The sequence below is a fragment of the Gymnodraco acuticeps genome, unplaced genomic scaffold (assembly GCF_902827175.1).
Source record: "Gymnodraco acuticeps unplaced genomic scaffold, fGymAcu1.1, whole genome shotgun sequence".
Classification (NCBI taxonomy): Eukaryota; Metazoa; Chordata; class Actinopteri; order Perciformes; family Bathydraconidae; genus Gymnodraco; species Gymnodraco acuticeps.
In genome coordinates, this window is record NW_022989974.1 from 3,550,542 (window position 1) to 3,572,882 (window position 22,341).

The 22,341-nt window shown below is 41.0% G+C and overlaps 2 protein-coding genes and 1 pseudogene across 3 annotated transcripts in view; 2 read left to right on the plus strand and 1 right to left on the minus strand.

The window, feature by feature from the left end:
* The first annotated feature begins 13 nt into the window (after positions 1–13).
* On the plus strand, positions 14–4,662 carry LOC117543076 (caspase recruitment domain-containing protein 19-like). 2 transcript variants are annotated; one of them, XM_034211127.1, is made up of 6 exons: positions 14–147; positions 1,391–1,536; positions 1,677–1,833; positions 2,665–2,733; positions 3,663–3,728; positions 3,873–4,662. In XM_034211127.1, the coding sequence occupies exons 1-6, from the start codon at positions 141–143 to the stop codon at positions 3,989–3,991; spliced, it is 564 nt and encodes a 187-aa protein (XP_034067018.1). In that variant the 5' UTR covers positions 14–140; the 3' UTR covers positions 3,992–4,662. The 2 variants fall into 2 exon arrangements, with proteins under 2 accessions (XP_034067018.1, XP_034067019.1); XM_034211128.1 differs by having other exon boundaries at positions 127–147; positions 798–1,536.
* Positions 4,663–8,043: 3,381 nt separating this feature from the next.
* Positions 8,044–16,839, minus strand: LOC117542962 (annotated as a pseudogene).
* A 289-nt stretch (positions 16,840–17,128) lies between these two features.
* Positions 17,129–22,341, plus strand: part of LOC117543132 (serine/threonine-protein kinase WNK2) — a 40,896-nt gene continuing 35,683 nt past the window's right edge. Inside the window, 2 exon segments of the mRNA XM_034211225.1 lie at positions 17,129–17,832; positions 18,187–19,010. Of these exon segments, the coding sequence (XP_034067116.1) occupies positions 18,366–19,010 (645 nt within the window). The 5' untranslated portion in view covers positions 17,129–17,832; positions 18,187–18,365.

Genomic DNA, 22,341 nt, shown 5'->3' on the forward strand with positions numbered 1-22,341 from the left:
ACCACGCGGCTCGGAGGTCATGTGGCCCCGGCAGGCGGCGCCGCTTGCTGATGTAACGGAGCAAAGAGACCGTCACACCGGGGACACCAGGAAGTTTTACCGGGAGGCTCGGAAGCACGTCCCCCAGTCTGTTTTTCAGTATGACAGGTTTGTGAAACATGGGTAAAATGTTTTGGGATATTTTTCAGGAATCATTGCACCCACACTTCAAGGATACAGAGGATCACTGGCCGCCTGCTGTGCTGTGGGTGCGCCACTTGTTGCATATAAATAATCTACAGTTTGTAAATGTTGTTGGTGCTATAGCAATGTGCTATCAAAAGCATTCATTTTTGGCTTAATGTGACGAAGTGTTTGGATCATATTTATGCTCAGATATCCAGCCTAAAAACAAAACAAGCAGTTATATGTAAACGATGCAATTCAATAGTAATGCAGCCATTTAGAAAACATATGCATGCTTTACTGTCAATCATATCTAATCCTGATGTTTAATTTAAGAGTATTCAAAATAACTGCCCTTAAATATGACATTTAGATCATGTGATTTTTATTCACTTTAACAAAAAATGTTGTTTATTTATTTCTAGTAGGATATTTTCACCTGTTTTATAGGTGTTGCCAGTTTTATTGAATACAAATATAATTTATAAATTGTATGTTTTTCAGAAATTATAATGCTGGATGTCACCACATTCACAAGGCAAAGATAGACCGTTGGAACGTGTAAACTAAAAGACTTCTTCTTTTATATTGAACATTAACTTCAGTCAGTGATACCCTTCTTGATTCCTCAGTGTTGAAAGCATCAAAGTGAGATGAGATCGACATCAACAGTGAGTTCGTAGGAAAATGTGAGATTGGTTTTGAAATCAGTCTGTATCTTCAAAAAACGTTTACAAAATACATACTCAAATGATCATCAAGTTTAACCAGCAGTCAATAAAGGACATGGACTTCAACACACTTTTATTCACTGCAGACCTCCCGGGCTTCCTGTTAAAACAAATGTAAGAGCCTATTTTATTTAAGCACACCGTTTTGAGTCAATTTGTTATTAAGTGTTGTCAAATGGACAATTTTAAACCTTTAAACTGGAGAATAAACCTCTTAATTATTTATTTTCAGAGCAGGACTTGTGCCAAGACCAGCTTACCAAGAAACTACTTACTGTCAGACTAGACATAAAATCTGCAGGCCTAAAATTAGAGCTTTGTAGCATACTCTAATTGAACAGGGTCATACGTTTATGGCCTGATGTGAACTCCACACAATGGCACATGCAGCTTTTAGATCACCAATGTCTTAATGTATATGAATTAAAAAAGTTTGAATGTAGTATGCATTTAAGTTCGTCTTTAATGTTGTGCTTTCTATCGTCCTTGACTAGACATTGACGATTACCATGAGCAGCTCCAGAGGGACGCCCACTTCCTGTGCTCGGATCAGAGGATGGACACTGAACTGATGGACAGATTGGTGCTGCAGCTAAACAGGATCTACCCCCAGATACTCAGTGACAAGGAAGCCCACGGGGTCACTACAGTTAACATTTGACACTATTCCATCATGAAACATCCTGTTTTAAAAGTGATCATGTCTTTGCACCTGGTCTCTGGCACAGTGTGTATACAGTTGTGAACAGTTATTTATTTCACTATGTGTCCCCCCTGCAGTTCAGGAAGCTGAGCGTTCCCACCAAGGTGCGGTTAGCCGAGTTGTTGAAGCACCTGCACAGGAAGGGTGAGGAGGCATGTCATGAATTCTACAGAGGACTTCACATCCACGCTGAGGACGTCTACTCCAGCCTGCCCACCAGAGTCATACAGAAAGGTACAAACAAAGACAGATCTTAATGTATTTTTAAGATGAAGTTTCTCACCGAGATGTATTGAATAGTGTAATGGAAAGGTAATTCATTGTGCAGTAGAATTACTGCAGTGGTCATGTTAGGGGTGTCATAATATACCTGATTTGTAAAAATAAATCATGATGTTTATAATACAGATGGAAAATATTGTGTTAACAACCCAACGCTTTTTACCTATATTTGATCAATTATATTTAAGTTTCTTTGCATTCTCCTTACTCAATGTCTCACACACAAATGAGTGTAATTAAAAGCCAACAAATAGACAAAATAAACAATAAAAAAAGTCAAAGATTAATTTGACTGCTAGCATTTATGCTGGTATATTTAAAAAATGTTCTAAATTGCGATATTATTATTGAGAATTATTTTCATAATAACCATTTAGCTATAATCTGATATTGTTACAGCCTTATTTTAATGAAATCACCTTGCTTTACTTTAAAAAAAAAAATTGGTCCTGAAAATGGAAGTAAGAAAAAATCTGTTCATGCCCTTGTAAATTCCTGTTCATAAAGTTAGTTACACTTCTTCTTTTCAAAGTCATGTTGTTATCCAATACATTTGAAGTGCAATGGTTTGGCGGATCTCACTTGCAACTTCCCTGGTGGCCCATATCGGTGGATCCCCTGCTGTGTAATTGCCTGTCTGGCCTAATGTAGCTTATCCTATCCAAGGAAAAGAAGGAAGCCAGTGTGTTGCCTGGACTGCAGTGCAAGTAGTGGATGTGACTAAACATAGTCTCATATTAAAAGTGTTGGGTTGACCTTATTTTTCACTCTTTTACGTTCTAGAAACGTCTGATGCAAAATGGTCTAACACCATGGCGATCCACCAAGAGCGACATGTGCTGAATGATAGAGGTACATCTAATCAACAGCTCACACAACTTCTGAGTAGCCTACTGTAGACTAGATCAATAAATACACTTTCTGTTATTTATATATATTTGAGGTTGAATTATAAATACAGTCATCTGCTATTAATCACAAACGTCTTGGGCAACATTGCAAAATAGATAGAGACCATAACTGAATATAAGGATAACATTGTGCAAAATAAATTGACTGTATACTGGCATAAACAGACACCGGTTGCTGCCTAGAAAGTATTATATCATTCTCGAACCTTTGACCTATGACGAGAAAAAAAAGATAATTTGTGGTTAATGGGCTGAAATACAACTTTGAATCTGCAGTTGTAGTAGTTTTATTTTGCTGTATGAGTAGGATGTGTGTTTTGTTTTAAATGGTGGTCTTACTGTCCGTGCCTCTGTGCCCCTCACTGATTGTCAGATAAACCCCTAAAGCCCAACTTAGCTTTGTTCTTCTACAAACATAGTTGTCTGCTGAACCTTTTAACCCCTGGCATCACAATGTGGGCCCTGCTGCTCCACGCTGCTGCCCCATTCATCATCCCATTACATTCACGGCGCTGGCTTTGTGGGTCAAAAACAGCTTCCTCTGTGCGGCATTCCTTTGAACAGTCAGGGCGCTTCCACTGGGTCAAAGGTGTGTCAGCTGAGAAAACAGGTCATCAGGAATGACTCCCAATCGGAATTCATACAAAGAAATGATTGATGATGACTGTGAACAAGAAAATTGTGCACAGGGCAGCTTTGGATTATTGCCATGTAGTTTGTCTTTATTATTTGTTTTACTTCATACCAATAATTTAGAAGACACCAACAAACTACACACATTTTGAATGCCCACCAGCTGATCAGATATTCTAGTGTTGTTGGTGTCAATGTCACAGATGGGAACTTTATCCCTTTTCTTTCCTTTTGCAGGACCAATGTTCTTCCTGAGCTGTTTCAGTTTTGCAGTTGGAATTGCAATGCTCTACTATTACGGAGGTGAGTCATGCAGAGGGTTCAGACTTCCCTGGAAATGTTAAATTACCTTTGAATATCAATGTTCTCCTCTCTTTGTGTTTCCTTCTAAACCACTCTCTCTATGTATTTCTTAATACTCTATGTTCTCCCTCTTTCTGCCTTCAGAGGGTGAGACGCTGAGAAGCACCAGCCCTTTTCTTCACTGCTCAGCAGCAAGATTTAGTAAAGGCGCTAAAGATATTCTGAGGTTGGCAGGCGAAAAAAAGAAGACCGTTAGATGCTGAATTGCTTGAGGCGCTGTGAGAAGAACAAGCTGTGAAATTTGCCACTTTGCTGTGCCAAACTCATACACACTTTGAGAGCTAAAAATTACACGCATTTGTAAGCACTAATTGACTTGAGCCGACATTATGTGTGTCATTCTGTCTTGAAATTCCCACAGCTGACGTTGCTTTACATGGATTTTTGGAAATAATCGTATCTGAATTTATTGTGCGTAAAAAACAATAATAATTCCAATCACATTTTCAGCTAAAATGAAGCGGAATAATAACTGAGAAATTGCACCTCCACACAGCTGTTTTCAAATACTCACAGACACAGACAGATTAGACTGCTCAGGTAGAAGTTGGGTGGAGCTATGCAGGGAATCACATAATGTCTACAAAATATGCGTCAACACGAATGACAGAGGGTTAAGCTGTCCCTCTCGAACAGGTACACCTAAACCAACAGGAAATACGGTATGTCAATCAAACACAGCTTGTTGACACACACAGACCTGAGAAGGGGACTAATTAGGCAACCTAAATGAAAACGCCTGTGTTGATTGTTTAATTTGACAGAGCTCAGGGGCCTATACTACGAAGTTGGTTCAACCTAACCTGGATATGTTTGAGTTAGCCGGTTGGCCTAATCCAAAACATACCCGCTCTCGCTAAACTGTACTACGACGCTGGTTATCAAGTGGATCGCTCAAGCCAGCCGTGTCCTATCTAGTTAGGTGCGCGTTCACATGAAAGGGGTGGTATTTGGAGCATTCGACCAATCACAAACATGGAGAAGCGCACTGACAGCGCAGCGTCATACTTCCTGAATGAAAAGTGAACTTTAATACTAGTCAAATATGAAGAAGTTAAACTTTAAACATCCATGTCTTAAACACTTTATCCAGGATAAAAGCCACATAGCTGCACCTGCAAGGTGAATACAGCTGGCAAAAGAAAAAGTGTTTGAATGCGTACATTAACAGGTTTATGATATCACTGCCCCGTCTAAAACACGATCTGACTTTAATTACATTTGTCTCGAGTGTTTCGTCAACTTAATGTGTTGCTTAAAATAATACTTCTGCATACAGTATGTGACACTGTGAGTGTTGCACGGCCAGATACGGCTCAGCTGACTCAGATAAGAACATATGATACATTATGAAGTGATATGCCGCGGACTGTACTTAATGTTACTCTGATCCGGTTACTTAGGCCTATGTTGTGGCAGATATTGAAGTAAGCTTTCTTAACGCTAATGTTATAATAGTCAGATTGCTCTGAAGATGGGAGGTGATATTCTATTAATGTTCACGTTCACACAGTCGGTGATTTTTGCCGGCCGTCTTTCCTGCGACGGCAGCTTTTCTGTATTTCCTTTCTCCTGTAATATGACTTGATCGCTTTAAACTCCGCACACTGAGCTCTGATTGGTCAGCAGGCAGTGCTTTCACTGAGTTTAGCTCTTAGCCTGCAACCTAACCTGGTCCCGACCAGGTTAGCCGCTTAGCATAAGTTACCATGGAGATCTAGCCTGCTAAAAAGAGAACCAGCTTCGTAGGACCGGAAAGCCGGAGTTTTCCCTGAATTTAGCCGGCTAAGCGAAAATCCTGCTTCGTAGTATACCCCCCTGGTGTACCACAGTTTCTCAAACACAACATAGATATGTCCAACCACGTACACACTTCAGTGCCTTTATTAATACTGTGATGGTGCTGTTGGAAATCTAATGACTAAAGTGCACTGTAATCATTTTCATAATTTGCTCAATTAAAGCAAATGCTGACCTCAACTGGAGTGGTATCTTTTGTTTTTATGTAGTATGTCAAAAGAGTGACAACAAAAGACTCAGAAATGTATACAATGAATTAACATTCAATTAAAAATCACAGTAATGAGCAGTGCCGTGTTCTCTCTAGGTTATGTCTGACAATATGAACATGACATAAAAAAATAGTTTTTAGAACAACTATTACATCTGTTTCTTTTAGTACTATTTACTTGCATCCCTCAATGACAAAACTGAAAATTACATGTAGATAATGAGTGAATAAATGTAAGGCAATCACAGTCTTCCCAGAGCATTACAACAATAAGAAATGTAGAAAGCAACAAAATATGAATCTGACGTTCACTGTATGAACAGGATGCGTAGAGACACTAGAGGGCGCCGCTCGCTCATTCAGTGCACCATAAGAAGGAAACATGAGGATGATGGAAAATGTTCTGGTGTGCTATAACAATGACAAACTGGAGCAACAGACAGCCTTCATTAATTAATAATGACAATTAAATTGATTGAATGACTAGAGTCAACTTTAATTAAATGCTACATTAAACACTGTCAATTGTTAATAAAGGACCTGTGTGCAGGGCGGATTCATTGTGTACTCTCTTTAAGCCCTTTTTCAAGTATCTCCTAGGATTATGAATCAGTAGAGAAAAGGCCACATTGGAGATGATACAGTACAGCTGTGGAGGAGAGTTCAGGTGCCTGATATCGGGAGATTTGCAACACTGAGCAGCACTTTACCGCCCCTCTCTTGTCTGAAAATGGAGAGCAACAGATGAGAGATGGGAGTCGTGGAAAGGGGAGGGAGGTGTTGCAGGGGGTTGGAAGTATAACCAGGGTGATTGTTCAGTTCGATTACTGGTATCCACATTCCCACGAGGGGAGGGAGCTATTATTAGTCCTGCAGCGCACGACCTCCATGATCACAAGCATCCTCTGATGTCGGTCCCCCACAGGGCCGGTCATGTTCAACTCCAGGACTGAGATGGAGCAAGCAGAGTATAGGAGCCATAGACATACATAATGTATATATATCAGTCCACAGATCTGCCCTGAGTGGAGCTGTGTGTGTCATCAATCTGGCTCTTGTCTCGTCTGGCTGTTTCCACGGTTACCAATGATAGTTGTGGAGGCGGAAAAGGATGAGATTATGACGTTGGTTTGTCATCTGAAAAGGTGCTTTGTCACTGTAACGTTGAAGAAATTATAGATTGGAACATGAATATTCCTCAGGTGTTGAGCAATTGATTACATGAAACAGGCCCAAGCTGCTTTTATGTTCTTGTGTTAAACCACTCAAGTGTATGAAATGAGCATTTGCTCCGACTCTAATTGGGGTTTCAGTGACATTTCTGAAACAGTCTAATTAAGGCTTCCACTTTAACAAGCAGTTCTGCTGGGGTCTGTGCTGTGTTGACTCTGACTCACCAGCTGCTGCTGGTCCAGAGAACCACAGACACACTCCATCTTTGCTCAGAGCACAGAGAGTCATGGCACAACCAAACATTGTTATAATTGAATGTTAGGCATGACGCCTGTGGTCGGGGGCAGATGTATTAGTAAGGTTAAAGCTGTGGAGGTGCATTGTACGTGCTTTGAGTCAGATGAGGCACACCCTTCACCGAATACATTTGCTCAGCAGACCCATCAAACCTCTTGGTTCATGCTGTCTGGAAAATAACCATGACATCTTCCACCCACGTCATCACTGGCGATTAAAAATGGAAGCATGTTCTGCTGTCAGCATGTGTGTGTATGCGTGTGTTTTTCTGTGTGTGCATTTGTGTCTGGCCAGCGCTCAGGGTCACTATCGTTCAGCAAAGAGACAGACAGTGTGAGGTCACAGGTCTCTGATCACAGTTGTCGCCACTTTCCTGTTTGTCCACTTGTAACAAATGTTGTGTTGTTTAGCTCCAGACCCCTTTGTCACTACTGATGTTTCTCTCTTTTTCGCTGTTTTCAGTGCAGGACAATGTTTTTCTGGTAAATGAACAGTAGTTGGATTTTTTTGTGAGTCGTTTTCTGTTGGAAATTTCTCAGAGAGCCTGGAGAGGTCAGTGTGTTTGTAGGTCAGGTAGGGGATTGTGCAGTCCAGGTCAGGTCAGGGGAGGAGAGGCCACAACATGCTGACTGCATAAATGTCTATAGCAGACAACTGCACAGAAAAGCAGGAGAGAAAATACCTGTTTGTGAGTGAGAAAGAGGTTGAGCATAAAGAATGTATGTGAAAGTCTAAAATGTAGAGAATACTTGTGTGTGTATCTTTGTGTCTTTTTTAGTTGCTTTGCTTCGGCCGGTGGACTCCAAATGCTGCGATGAAGATGTTGACAACCACTATGATAAAAACCAGACATGTGGTCAAGTTTTCCATAATGTTAAGCCTCCAATGCCTTTGCTCATCATTCAGGTTCCATCGAACTGAGGACAAAACCAACAAATATAATTAAACAGTCTCCTTGATTCTGGGACTCAAGCCAGCTGATTCTCCATGGATTTGGCTTTCAACCATAAATCCATATACTTAATTCTGGGAGTTTGAGAAATTCAAAGGCTCTATGAGTAATCACACAAAAATGCAGGAGTATCGTTTATTAAACTTTGACAAGGCCATATGACAAAATAGTCATTAAACTCAGTGTTTCCCTGTCTAAACTGCTATTTTGCTTAATACCATTTTGAGTGAAAGCTGCGCAAAATACCGTTTACATTCCGCTAAAAATACTCTTTTAAAAGCTCAGAAAACATACCACCATTTCTATAGGACTTTTAAAACACTTTGAAATTGATAAAGTGTTTTAGTTAAAAGCAATTGATTAATCAGATCTATATATGATGTGTATTTATCATACTGATAACAGCAATAATCTCTCAAATATCCCCAAAAATCAATTTGGATTTCTGAGTTTTATTACAGTTTGATTATGACAGGGAATTAAACCTGTCTTCTGAGCTTGCAAATTCATCAAATGGGCAAACAATGTGTTGATTGGGAAATTATTCTTATTTTTGATATAGAGAGAGGTCTGTGAGACGTTAGGTCAAACAGTGGTTAGTGGTAGAGCTAAGGACAACAAAACACAATAAACTGTTATAAGTTACACGTTTTAAAGTTATGTGTACTATTGAAGACAAGTATAACTTTCAGATCTATAGTTGGAATGTGTACAATTAATAAACCATCTTTATAATATAATGTTTTTAATCCATTTTAAACCTGTTGTACCATCATTGACTCATTGGCCTTAGCTTCAACCTAACATTCAAATACTTGTATGTAAAATATCAGTTAATCACTGTAGATATGCAGTTCTTCTATACAGACAATGACAACAAGCTTTTGATACAAAGCACAAGGAAATACACAGAAAAAACAATACAGGGAAGAGTGAACTAATCAGGGGAAGCTTGTATTTCCTGTGTGACATACTTGCTCATTTGTGCCTAATAAACACCTTGATCTAAAAAAGAATGGAAAATAACTAGTAAAAGTTGTCATCTTAATCATCACAGACACTGGCTACAATGATGAGAACTAAGGTACATTTCAGGGTTAATGTGTGTGTGTCCACCAGGAAAACGGTACGTGTATGTTTGTGGGAGATTACCAAAGGTTAAACGGTGTAAAGACCCCGCCTGGTTGTGTGTGATCCTGGGGTGGGGTAGAGTGGGGTTAGGGGAGGCTGGTGGTATGTAGGCCGCTCACATCACGCATCACCGGTTCCATTAGACAGAGCTGGATCGGCAGAAACGGGAGGGGAGGATGGTGGGGGCAGCGGGGTTCAGAGCAGTCAAAGAAAATGAAGGAAGAGGAGTGAAAAGAGCGATTCGAGTGGAGACGAGGGGGGCTTCTGGGGGGTCGGGGGAGTCCGAAGATTTGGTGGATGGAGGGGGTCAGAGGGGGTCAGAGGGGGCAGGTATTCATGAATGTGTGATGACTCTCACATGTTGACTGACCTTCTTCTGACACAGCACATTTACAAAGGGGTAAATTATGAGTATCTCTATTTTATAAATATATATGAAATCAAGTTAAGGAAAATAAACCAAGCATTAGAGTGGGAAATCACCTACATTTTATTAATTACATTTTATTTTATTACATTTATTATAGATTAGAAATAGAGTTCAGTTTTGAAGAGGATACTAACAAACAGTAATTTATTTACTCCGCCGGTTGGAGCTAAGATGAGTCAATGTGCGTCTCATCTTTACTCATCTTTCCATCTCAATGCACCTATTTTTTTTTCCAACACCAGATGTGGCTGCTAAATTAGTGAATAGAAGGCACTTTTCTATTTAGTTGTTTATTTACTGTAAGTCATGCATAGACATGAGCAGTGACAGGTATTGACACGTTTACACGCACGTATAGAGAAACAAAGTAACCTCCCTCCTTCAACTCCCACGTGTGCTGACGGCAGCACTAAAACCTCGCAAACTATGACCTGGTGTCAGGCCTTGTTTCCATGGTTACAGCTAGGCCAACTGGTAATGAGTTGTTTGTCAGGATTCCGTGGACTTGACATTGGTGAATCTTAATAAAAGACACACAAAGGGCTCGTGAAGGTTGAGAGGGTTACCAGACAAAGAAAAGCACTATTTTCTCACCTGTGAAGATGAGCAGGACCCCGACTGCGACCTGCAGACACAGGGAGATGCTGATTAGTGATGATGGGAGTGTAAAAGGAGAAGTTTGGTCCCTGCTCCATCCAGGGGCGGTTCTAGGGGGGGCAGTGCCCCCCTAACACTGAGCTCTGACCCCCCTGTGGCCCCCCTAACAAGGAAACGTTTTTTTTTTTAGTTTTTTTTTTAAATGTATATTTTCTGGTACTCGGTTTGCCAAAAACCGCAGGATTGTGTTGCTGTAATGTGAGATTGTGCAGACACCCTTATGTAAAGTACAGATGTAACTGTTCATTGCCTTTATTTTTATATAAATATGGTGTTAGTGCAAACATTGCACTATAACTTAAGCTGAAGCTAACAGTAATAACTATAAGATCTATCTGAAATAAATAAGTGTACTGAAACAAATACCAATAACTGTATTGCATTGTTTTCTTATGCGCAATTACTTCATACTGTCTAGTTCTCTTTTTCGTCCTGCATTTATTGTGCCCCCCTCAGAAAATAACTGGCCCCCCAGTGGCCCCCCCCCCCCCAGTCAAATTGGTCTAGAACCGCCACTGGCTCCATCGCAGCCTTTAGCTGGGATGCGTTGGCCATCAGTAGAGCCACATCCAGCATGCTCTCCGCTGCGCTCTTCTTATTAGCATAGTGGTTCAGAGGGGCTGGGCTGCGGGGGCCAGCATCTGGACGGGAGGCCTGGGGAGGGAAGAAAGTAACCGACACAGAGATAATGTTTGTGGCTTTGAGATAGCACCTGCAAGAAGTAGGCTTGCAAACGAACAGGAAGGCTGCTCTGTGCTGCATTTTGTTCTCTTAATAGAGCAACATGCAGCATGATGATGATACCGGCGCTACTTTTGTGCTTCCTGTGCATCGATGTTGACGATCTGGTTATCATTCTGACCTAATTAGCACAACAAGCAGCCATTACAGAAAAGTGACCTTTGAAAACAGATCCATTAGTACAGCAGAGAGATACTGACACACTGGTAACAGATCCATTAAAACACGCTGAACCTGAACAAGTCAGCATGGGCAGCAATCAAGGCTTTTTCCTTGCTGTGGTTTTCTAAATGATGCACATTTTCTTTTTCTAAGAGCTTACAATATTGTGTGTTGCTGTGAGCTCTCCACTGTTTGTTGACATAATCAAATCAAAGCAGTCTGTTTGATATACTGGTGGTGAGTGATACTGTGACCCATCAGTCATTTCCTGCTCATATGCACACTTGTCTCTGAGAAAAACCCAGAACCGCCATTTTACGAATGCAGTTTTGTTCATTTATCCTACTTTACTATAATCCAATCCAATCCACTTTATTTATATAGCACATATTAAAAACAGGGTTTACCAAAGTGCTTCACAGCAAACATAACATTATAGGCTAATAAAATATAATATTACAATAATAGATAAAAGGCACACATAAGAATAGATAAAAGGCACATAAAGGCAAAGCGAGGGAAAAGAGTTGGGTCTTCAGGCGGGACTTAAAAGTTTGAAGGGTGGGCGACAATTTGACATGGGGGGCAGGTATTTCCAGAGCCTGGGGGCTACCGCTGAGAAGGCTCGGTCTCCCCTGGTCTTTTTCTTGGTTTTAGGGACTAGCAGCAGCTGATCAGCCGACCTCAAAGCCCTTGAGGGGGTGTACACCTTTAGGAGGTCGGTGATCTACAGAGGGGCCAGCCCATTGATCGATTTAAAAACAAACAATCAAATCTTAAAATGAACTCTAAAATGGACAGGAAGCCAGTGGAGTGAAGCCAGAATAGGTGTGATGTGTTCATGCTTGCGTGTTCAAAGTATACAACTAAATTAACCTAAACTCACAGCAGTTAATTAATTATTTTTGCATAATCTATAAAGCAGGGGCTTAAAAAAGGAAATTAATTTAGGTTGCATTCTATGGGTGATCAACAGGTGATAACCAAAAGCATCAAAATAAATATTCTTAGTTTTACGTTGAATTATTTATTTCATTGATTCTTGTGTGGGTGATGATTATGTAACAAGATGGGCTACATTTGGTGTTTGTGTATACTTCATCCTAGTGGACTCTGCACTGCAAAAAAATAAATGTAGTGGCCAAGCAGTTGCTGGATAAACACTCTGCTTGTTCATTACAAATAATGAAAATACTCCTTTCTTTGAAGCACTGCTGCCGACAAACCACTTATAGCTACTGTTCAGCTCTGACTGAGCACTATCGCTAAGGATTCAGTCTTGTCAAGGACGAAACCTGCACACTCTCTGTGAACATAAAATAATCAGCAGTGCTTTCAGTCGCTTCCTCAACACTGAAGCGTTCCCTTTTTTTCTCACAACACACCCCTGCCGCTGCAGAGAGCATAGTTTGTCAGGGATTAACCAAACCACAAAGCTCGTATTAACTGTTTTCCCACTGCTCCAGAGATATAGAAAAGAGGAGCTGTACCCTCTAATTTGGGGAAGGCCACAGCTGAATTACAATGTATTCAGGAGATTCACAACAATCAGTTGACTTGGTTAAGTTGATGTATGAGGGGGAAGTACTAACGCTACAGAAGTTGAAGCTCTGGTTGCAGCAATTATTTTTGGAAGAGTTATTTTTAATCTGATGATGATAACCACTGGACAAGCCATGTTTAATTCCATTAATGAGCCATTGCCTTTTGGACATGGATTACACATGTCACTGGCCAAGCTGTTCATCTGGCAGCATACCTGTCATTTCAGTTCATGTCATTCATTTGTATAATCTCGCACAGCTTTATTTTAACACTTCAGAGACACCCTGACAACATCCAGCAAATCTTCAAAAATCGTCTCCATGGGCGTTCTCAAAATATTTTTCACTCTGAGCCATTATGCCCCATAGTAAGACTCATAACAAGGAATTAGACAGTGTTTCAAAACATGTTTCCCTACAGCCCACGGGAAAGCAACGTGGTGTGGTGTAGTGCCCTTGTGACTGTGAGTTGTGCCAAATGCCACAAATGGCATACTGTCATGACGTGTCAGGGTCAGCCATTCTGCTCTCAAACACTGACAAATGCTTTTCAGAGACAGCCCTTTATCCCCAAGTCAACAGACCACAGTGAGATAATGCTTGTTGAGAGATCACTAGTTGGAAAAATGCAGTCTATATGCCTGGCAACACAGCAAATGGATTTCCTCAGAAATTCACCAGCACACATAAGGACATTTTTTTGACGTACATAATCGGTTTAGTATTGAGTGGGCCAAGGCTAAGGGCCACATACTTATTCAGTCCAAGCTTTTTGTAAAGATCTATCCTGTTCTTTACTACTATCATATGGCTGAAAACATAGGATAACAACTAATCACAGAGGAGATAATGTAGAAAATATGGAATATAGGCCATGGTATGTCACACTGTTATCACTGATCCAGGCTTTCATTTTGATAACACTTCAATTGAAAAACACCCAGTAAACCTCATATTTGCACATTATTTTTCAAATGTTGTTTTCCCATTTGAAAGTAGAGCGCTCATCAGTCACCCGGCCATTACAGATCTATTGTTATTTTGCACAATCCAAAACCAAAGGTATCATTAATTAAATCGCTCTGTATTGCTCCTTGGTTTCAATCATTATTTTGGTGATGAATTATTCACACTGCATTCCTTGTCTAAAAAAAGACTCAGGGGACACACCACCGAGACAGAAAAGGAGGAGGGTGAGGATGGAAGGGAAGACAATGATAAAAGTTGTTTGAATCTGTTATTAACTTGTGTCAATGTGGAATAGGAGATGTATTCTGACAGGAAAACTTAACATATTCTGCCTTCTGCAGACTCAGATCAGGTGTCCAAGTGTGCAGTATAAAAGAAAAATTGTTTAAATGAAATCAGATTGGCAGATAATTAACTTAAAGATTACCTCTTAAAGTGATTAATGTGGACCGAAGTGATGAACTAAAGTCATTTAAGAAGAGGATGGGCGAGGTTTAAACTAGTGCCAATTTTGTTTTTTAAACAAATAAAAGGTTACTTATTTCCATACAAAGCTGATGTACTAGGGGAATATAATTGATCTCCCTTTATAAATAACTGTCTGCCTAATGCCTAGTTGCAGTGCAATGGTTTACTTGCTTTGAAATCAGCCTCTGGAAAGGCTGCAATCTCTATAACCCTGAGATTAAACCTCAATCTATTTGAACTATAAACAATAGTTTGTTCAGTGTGTATTCAAAAGGCAACTCAAGTCTTGGCTTTCTTTCAAGCAAAATAAAGGAACTCATTCAACTTGCACACCTAATCCTAAACTTTTCCCACATCGTCGCACTAACTGATTACCGCTTAGCTAAATACCTGCGTGTCAGTTACTGTGAGTGTATGTCATGACTATTGCTTTGTACCACTTTGTTTCTGACATACAGAAAGCTCTTTGCAGCAACAATGCAAGACACCACTTAGGCATGGTGAGACCTTGCATTTATTATTCAGTTAAATGAACATGCTGTTGTTTAGCAACATTATAAAAAAGAAAATTAACTTGCATCTATAGCTGCATGGGTGTGCTTCCCTTCCTTTTGTTTGTTTTTTTCTTATACATCAGCACTTCTCCCCATTTCATCCATCATGTCCTATCAGCAGCCTCTCTCTCTCTCTCTCTCTCTCTCTCCGTCCTCTCTCTCCTCTCCTCTCTCCTCTCTCTCCTCTCTCTCTCTCATCTTCTCTCTCTCCTCTCTCTCTCCTCTCCTCCTCTCTCTCTTCTCTCTCCTCCTCTCTCTTCTCTGCCCTCGTCCCAGGTGAGGATCGACCGAACTGTAAATCTAATTTCCATGATTCTCTGTAGGGCTTTTAGTTTTACAGCCTTACATAGGGCAAAGATAACATGGCTATTTCATAGGGGTGGTCTTTCCCGCTAATATAGCAATCAGAGATAGAAACATTTTATTTCTAGGGAAAGTTTCAGTGTAAAATCTACAAGGACATGCTGAAGAATGTGCTGGCAACGAACTGACATCTGACACATAATCTGATTGGTCCCAGATTACAGTGTAACACAAGCACATATTAAAAGGCTGTGGAAAGTCTCTATAAAAGATATTCATTCTGCCGGCCATGGTTTTATCCCATTCGTATTGACTCACACAAGGAGACACATTGTAAATACATTTTTATTTTATTGAGCGTAAGGGAATTATGTTATGCATCTGTTGGCTGAGCTCTGCAAGGAACACACACACACACACACACACACACACACACACACACACACACACACACACACACACACACACACACACACACACACCACACACACACACACACACACACACACACACACACACACACACACACACACACACACACACATCTATCTGAAATGAAATGGCACTATAAAGACAATGATGATGCCCATTTCCTTGCCCTGTGAAATTGCATCTCAAAAAGCCACTATATGTTGTTACTGAATGTCAAATTCAATTGTCACATCAAACACAATTACATTAGATGTCACTTGTTAGACGCTTTTATCCAAAGCGACTTACATACTCAATACTGTGGACAATCCCCACAGGAGCAATTTGGGGTGAAGTGTCTTGCCCAGGGACACAACGACATGCTGACTGCTGGGGGACTCGAACTTGCTATCCACTGATTCGAAGTCCAGCACACTACCCACTGAGCCACAGCCTCCCATTAGCACTCTTGTTGTGGCATGAAGTAGAGTGACATTATATAAAAGTAAAATCTGAGAGTGCATGTGTTTGTTTGAGCAATTTGGCCAGTGAAGTGGAAACAAAGAAGGGCATTCACTATTTATTAGGGCACTTCAGGTGCCAACAATGCTTCATTCCTAGACTGAACTGGACTGTCATCTGACCTTCCATGCCTGCACCAGATGTTAAGATCTATGTTTAAGTGTTTTATTTTATTCATTTATTTCCGAGTGTACACACATCATTTTTAATCTGTAAAGTGTATGTATAACCCGGTATAACCCCATCCCCCCTTGATAGATGACATGTAATATGAGAACAGGACAGAAGTGGCATTAAAATGCAGAAACAACTTTGGGTGGATACTTTAACAGGATCATTTTACATCAAAATGCAGCAACGACACAACATCTCTCTGACCAAATCCAAACAATAATATGACCATGTAAGTTTGACAATGTTGCTATTCATGACTGCTGCATAGAATTCCATTTTACAGGTATGTCTTTCAGCACCTTTGTGGCACTTGTTGGATTGCACTATTGATGGTTTTGGATGCAGTTTGCAAAAAACAAGAATAAAAACCTTTATGGGCAGACAATAATCCATCAAGGCTTCTCTAATTTCAACCCACCTCTTATTATACCAGTATATAAAATGTATTCACATTTAGCATATTAAAGCACAACACAGGATTTCCCTTCTCTGAAAAAAAAATCGATTCGGATGTCTTACCTCAGTCCCACTTCCCCTGTTGCTGCTGCTCATCACGCCGTGCGTGCGGTATATGCTACTGCACCTCAGCTGCACCTCTGACAAATTGAGCTGCAAAGCAAAGTGTAGGGGAAGTGCAAGCATTGTCTGTTGGATGAACAGCATAATCACAGAGGGGTTTTTTTTAATAGTATTTGCCCACTACAAAATTAGATCCCTATACAAATATTGTACAGCAGGCTTTTGAGCTCTGAGTGAGAGGCAGAGACACGTGATTGGATGAGTTGGTGAAGGGCGTGAGAGAAATTAAATACGTACACAGACGATAACAGGCTTTTAGAAAGAATAATCATTTATCCGCTTTGTCAATCACTTGAATTGATTCTAGACCGCCTTTAAATAAGTATTTGTATGTGATCTATGTGTCACTCTGAACAGATGAGTGGGGTCTAATGTGGTGTCCCAGCGTGCTGTGTGATTGGACGGTCCCTCCAGTCGTTACCAGGGGCGTGGAGCCCAGCGAGCAGCTGAATGGGAAACACATTTGTGAGCCTTACCGTTGTATTAACCTAATGGGTAGCAAGCGAAAAACTGTTGTCCGCTTAAATTAATTACCAACGGGAGGTAGTCACACAGAAATCTCCCGTGTCTTAAAGCGGCCCTACTGGTGTTTAACTACTCGCTCCGCATACAGCAGGCACCATGGAGAGGCATCGTGAGCTGCTGTAGCTGCACCCGAGGAAAAGGATGCGAGGATTTAAAAGGACATAAATACAACATATTCGTCTTTTTTCATCGTCAATATGGGGTTTTTGATCACTTAGCAAAGATTTAACTGGACCCGGATTTGTTTGCTGCCCTTGGGGTTGCCTGTGTACGTGAAAACGTGGACACTATGCAGATAGGGCGTTTTAAAGTGCACCTTTGAAACGCAATGGACAATCTGCTAACGTTAGCGGGGCTTTTCTAACATCTGACAGGTCCGTATGTGTCGTGGAAAGCTAACGAGAGTGTAGCCGAGGTTGTTTGGTCGCTTTTTAAACCTAGGTAAGTCGTGTCCCATCTTTGTTCAGTGTCATTTAATGTTGTAACTAACCGTTGTTACCTGAGATATTACGGTATATTAACAACAGACGTTAGTTCTGAATCAACTTAACGTTAACTTGTGACGTCAGAGACAGTTAGCTTATCGTTTCCCTCGCCGTTAATGGCTTCTGCTAAAATACATGTTTTAAACTCGTGGGCTGGTCTCTTTTTTTATCCACCTGCTTATTTGACGTCAACAAACTTAAACTCCGTAATGTCTGACATCCATAAACCCAATGTATATCTTTAGTTTTCCCCTAAACACCAGGACATGTTTGATTTTGTTTCAAGTTCTGCTACACGTTTATTTTGCAGATCTTCATATCGGATGCAATCTCGTCTATCATCCATCCCACTGTCGTTAGGGGCCTCGGCTGGCAAACTGCGTCACCGAGTGGGCGCTGCAGGTATTCATATCTAGCTCTGCACTTTAGGAAGTCTAGCCATGGCACGAATGAACTGGAAACCAAAGTGACTGAACTTTTGAAATCACCATGGAGCCTAATTCATACTCAGAGGTCCACCAAGAATTACAATACCCCTCTGTATCCAACTCTCAGCGTAAACTGGCCCCAAATATGTATGAGACCATGGGTGATGGCAATGTCAACCATGTGGACTCAGTAGGGAGGGGGGTGAGTGACCCCAGTGCGTCCAGTTATCAGAGGAATGTGCATCAGAGATTTATTAGGAGGAGTCTGTGGTTCTCGGATGCAGACGAGCAGACCTTTGAAGCACCTGAATGTGATAACAGGAATAAGATCCTAAACATAAACCTGCGGACAATAGTGGACAGGACGCGGGGGACCAGTGGGATACAGGAAGGTTCCAGCACTGAAAGTCAAGGTGGGCATAAAGACAGTGCAACCGAAAGTGCCAGTGCGGATGAGGAGAAGGAGAAAGGTGGAGATTCCTTAAATCCCACATGCAATGGTGGTGGTGGTGGTGGTGGTGGTAAAGCTGCTATCAAGGCATCCAGTGAGGAGAACGAAGAGGAGGCCGAGATGAAAGCAGTCTCCACATCTCCAGGAGGAAGATTCCTGAAGTTTGACATAGAGCTGGGGAGAGGGTCCTTCAAGACGGTCTACAAGGGCCTGGATACTGAGACCTGGGTGGAAGTTGCCTGGTGTGAGCTGCAGGTAAAGTACTAAATATAACATGTCTGTGACACCCAATCATATACTCAGTTTAAGTAAAGGCTAGAAAAAGCATATACATGAGCCACATATAACATCCTTTTTTAATGGTTTATTTTTGCATTTGGGCATGGGAGACAATTATAGCAGAAACTGTCTTCACATTCTTATACTCTACAAGCAATGCACAATTTGTTTCTCAATTGGCAATCAATATTAGTGATGAATGCCTGACTACCGCAGGAAGCCCCCTCTCTTTGCTCTTCTCTCTGTCGGTGAAGGTTCACACATGATGTTAGCATAATGGTGATTTCTTCAGGGAGCTGTCAAGCAGCCTCGTGAGGGATCCTGCTAAGATGCAAAGGGATAACCACTAAAGTTGAAATGGTTTACACAGGGAAAGTGATTGACAAGCATTAGCTGCTGAGGTGGGGACGCATACCACCGCTGAAGTTGAGTGATCAGCAGTTTAGCAAATGCACAAGGCGTGTCTCTCTACCTTGTCTTATGTTACACAGACACAAGAAAATCACCAGCTTAGTCTAGCAAAAGCTATTAACTAATTATCTCCCGTTCTTTGGAGACTGCAGTGGAGATTTCCTACCTCTCTCTCCCAGGAGGCTTAAGGGGGATGACTGGCCCCCTTAAAGAAAGAAAACGTCTTCTTTAATTAGTTCTTTCACCGTTCCGATTAAAATAGTTAAGGATTCATTTCCAACCGTTCAACCCATCCTTCATTTTTATTCTAGTGATTTGCTCAGCTGTAAGAGCACTGGTGAAGTTATTGAAGTGGACAGGGCTGGACAATGGTTGTGTCTTCCTCCGTGCTTTTCTCTGCCTCCCCCTGTGCAACAGGAGTTAGGCAGACAGGAAGCAGCTAGAGTGCGCTGTAGCATGCTGTGAACAGTGTGGCGGTCCTGTGGCCTCAGTGAATACTAATTCCTATGGTTCTGAAAACATCTGGGACTTAAGAATGCATTGAAATAACTTAAACTGGTTTTGTAAGGCAGTGACACACCTCATCCCTGGTGAGAACTTTGAAGATAACATTGGCTAGGAATGAGTAAAGATACAGCAGTGCTGACTCTGACAGACATGATGACTTCATGTGGGTGATGTCATGCAGACTGATTGTAGCAGTGAGCAATCCCAGATCTCCCTCAACTTGATAACACTGAGCTGCAAGCGGATGATAGGAATGGAAGCAGGAAGCAATTTACTATATTTTTTATTCTCCCCTAGTGTCACACTAAAACTCCTTCTAGCAGACACTCAATAATAGATTTTAATCACAACAGAAATGTTCCTTTGTCTCAATCAGGGTTCTCAGTAGCTGTTTCATATGTTGTAGCTTTAAGCCCACAGTCTTCCATTAAAACGGTTTGATAAGCAAAACCCTGCGCTGACCTGATCAATCTGCGTCAAAGTGCTCTCTGGTTCTTTAGCTTACTGAGCGGATCAGAACCATTAGTTGAGACTTTGTGTGACTGGGTCACCAAGGTCACGTGGTTCCTTCCCGAGTTGATCAGAACTCCTTGTGATCTCACGTCAATTAATCCCACCTTTTATAAAACTAACAATGAATCTACTAGAGTGGTGCTGAAAAAGGTCAGACTACTAAAGTGTGGCAGATCTGTGAACGTGAAACTTGTTAATATGTGTACATTGTAGTCCTTTATCTAAGATATTTTCTTTATTGGGTATTGAGATATGTTATCTATTACAGCTGCAACCATTTGTTGTTTAACAAAACATCTAGTAACGGAAAAAGAATTAGCAAGTATTTTGATAATTTAACATGCTGCTAAAATAATTGATAATACAAATTAAAGTAAGACCTACTTCAGAATCCTTCTAAGACCACAAATATTCACATTTTGAAAATCAAGAAATAGAGATTTCATTAAAATGACACAAATCAAGTTTTATTTATATAGCACATTTTTTAAACGATTTTTTTTAAAAGTGCTGGACATGCAATAAAAACACTTTACTACAATAGCAAACAGAAGACAACAAATGACAACAGCAAAAATATCACATACAGGGAAATGTCAGGAGTTGTGCTCAATGATTATCAAATTGACAGAAGATTAGTCAACTTATCATTTTAGCTTTAGTCATTATGGATATTTCAATGCATATTTAAGCTGCTGTTGTTCACAAAGCCACAATCACATTTTAAGTTAAGCCTTTTTGGACAAAGTTGCCTTATTGTAAGATGGTGAGCACCAAACGTATCCTTTATCTGAGTAGGTGTACTAAGCTCGGCCAGCGGATTCGTTGTTAGCGAGTGATTAAATGCTTTATTGACTTTCTTAAAGATACATGTTATAGCGTTGGTGGGACCTAACAGCATGCTTTATATTGTTTTGAGTCACTTAAGAGTCACTTTAAAGCCTGATGGTCCAATTCAAAACTCACGCTGACCACAATAACAACAGATCTTCTCTGTCATGTTCAACAGCACGGTGCAAGGCAGAACAGGTATCAACTAGTCTTAGGAGGACTGCACCCAAAGGACTTAAAGTAAAGATTGTATGCCTGTGTTGGGATTGTTTACTCTTCAGTGTTGCATGCAGATAATGCCAGCTTTACCTAGCTCAGTGAACTGTGGTAGAAGACAGAGGAGCTCTGTGGAAGATGTGGAGCAGGAGATATGACTCTGTGATTTTCCACAGTGTTTCCTCCTTCCAGTGGTCACATGGCTTTCTTGCCTAGAAATGTTAATCTGGTTCTATGTTTATTCGTTCTGTCTCTTTCCTTCTCTCTCCAACCCCCCCCCTGCCCCTTTCCTCCCTCTCCCAGCTCCCCCACATTTATGTTTCTGTGCCAGACTGCCGGCATAACACAGATGGTCCTAGCTCAGGCAAGGATGTTCATCTGAGAGAAAGACTCCTGTTGTGAGTTTCTCATTGTTGTGAAGAAGCACTTCTTGTGTTTCTGTTTGCCTTGTCTCATGTTATCATTGCGCACTGGAATTTATTTTTTAAACCTTGGAAACTTCCCCTTTCGGCCAATTGTGGCTCTGTGTATAGATTTGTATCTCTGTGTTGAATGTTGTGCGCACACTCGCAGAAATATTTGACTTCTTGCAGACCTCTCTGTGGCATTTGGCATTGAGCCTTTCTCTTGTAGATTATATCTGGCTGTCAGTGTGTGAATCCAGAGCTGGCTGTGACACTATAGCAGTGATATAAAGCTGCCTGTCTCTCAGTGTTTACTGAGACCTAGCAAGTGACACCATGACCCACTGCCAATGCCTTGGTTCCCAACACTGGATTCTGCTGTCGTTGTAGATTAGAGTGAGTCATGTTATATGGATGGTTATGTG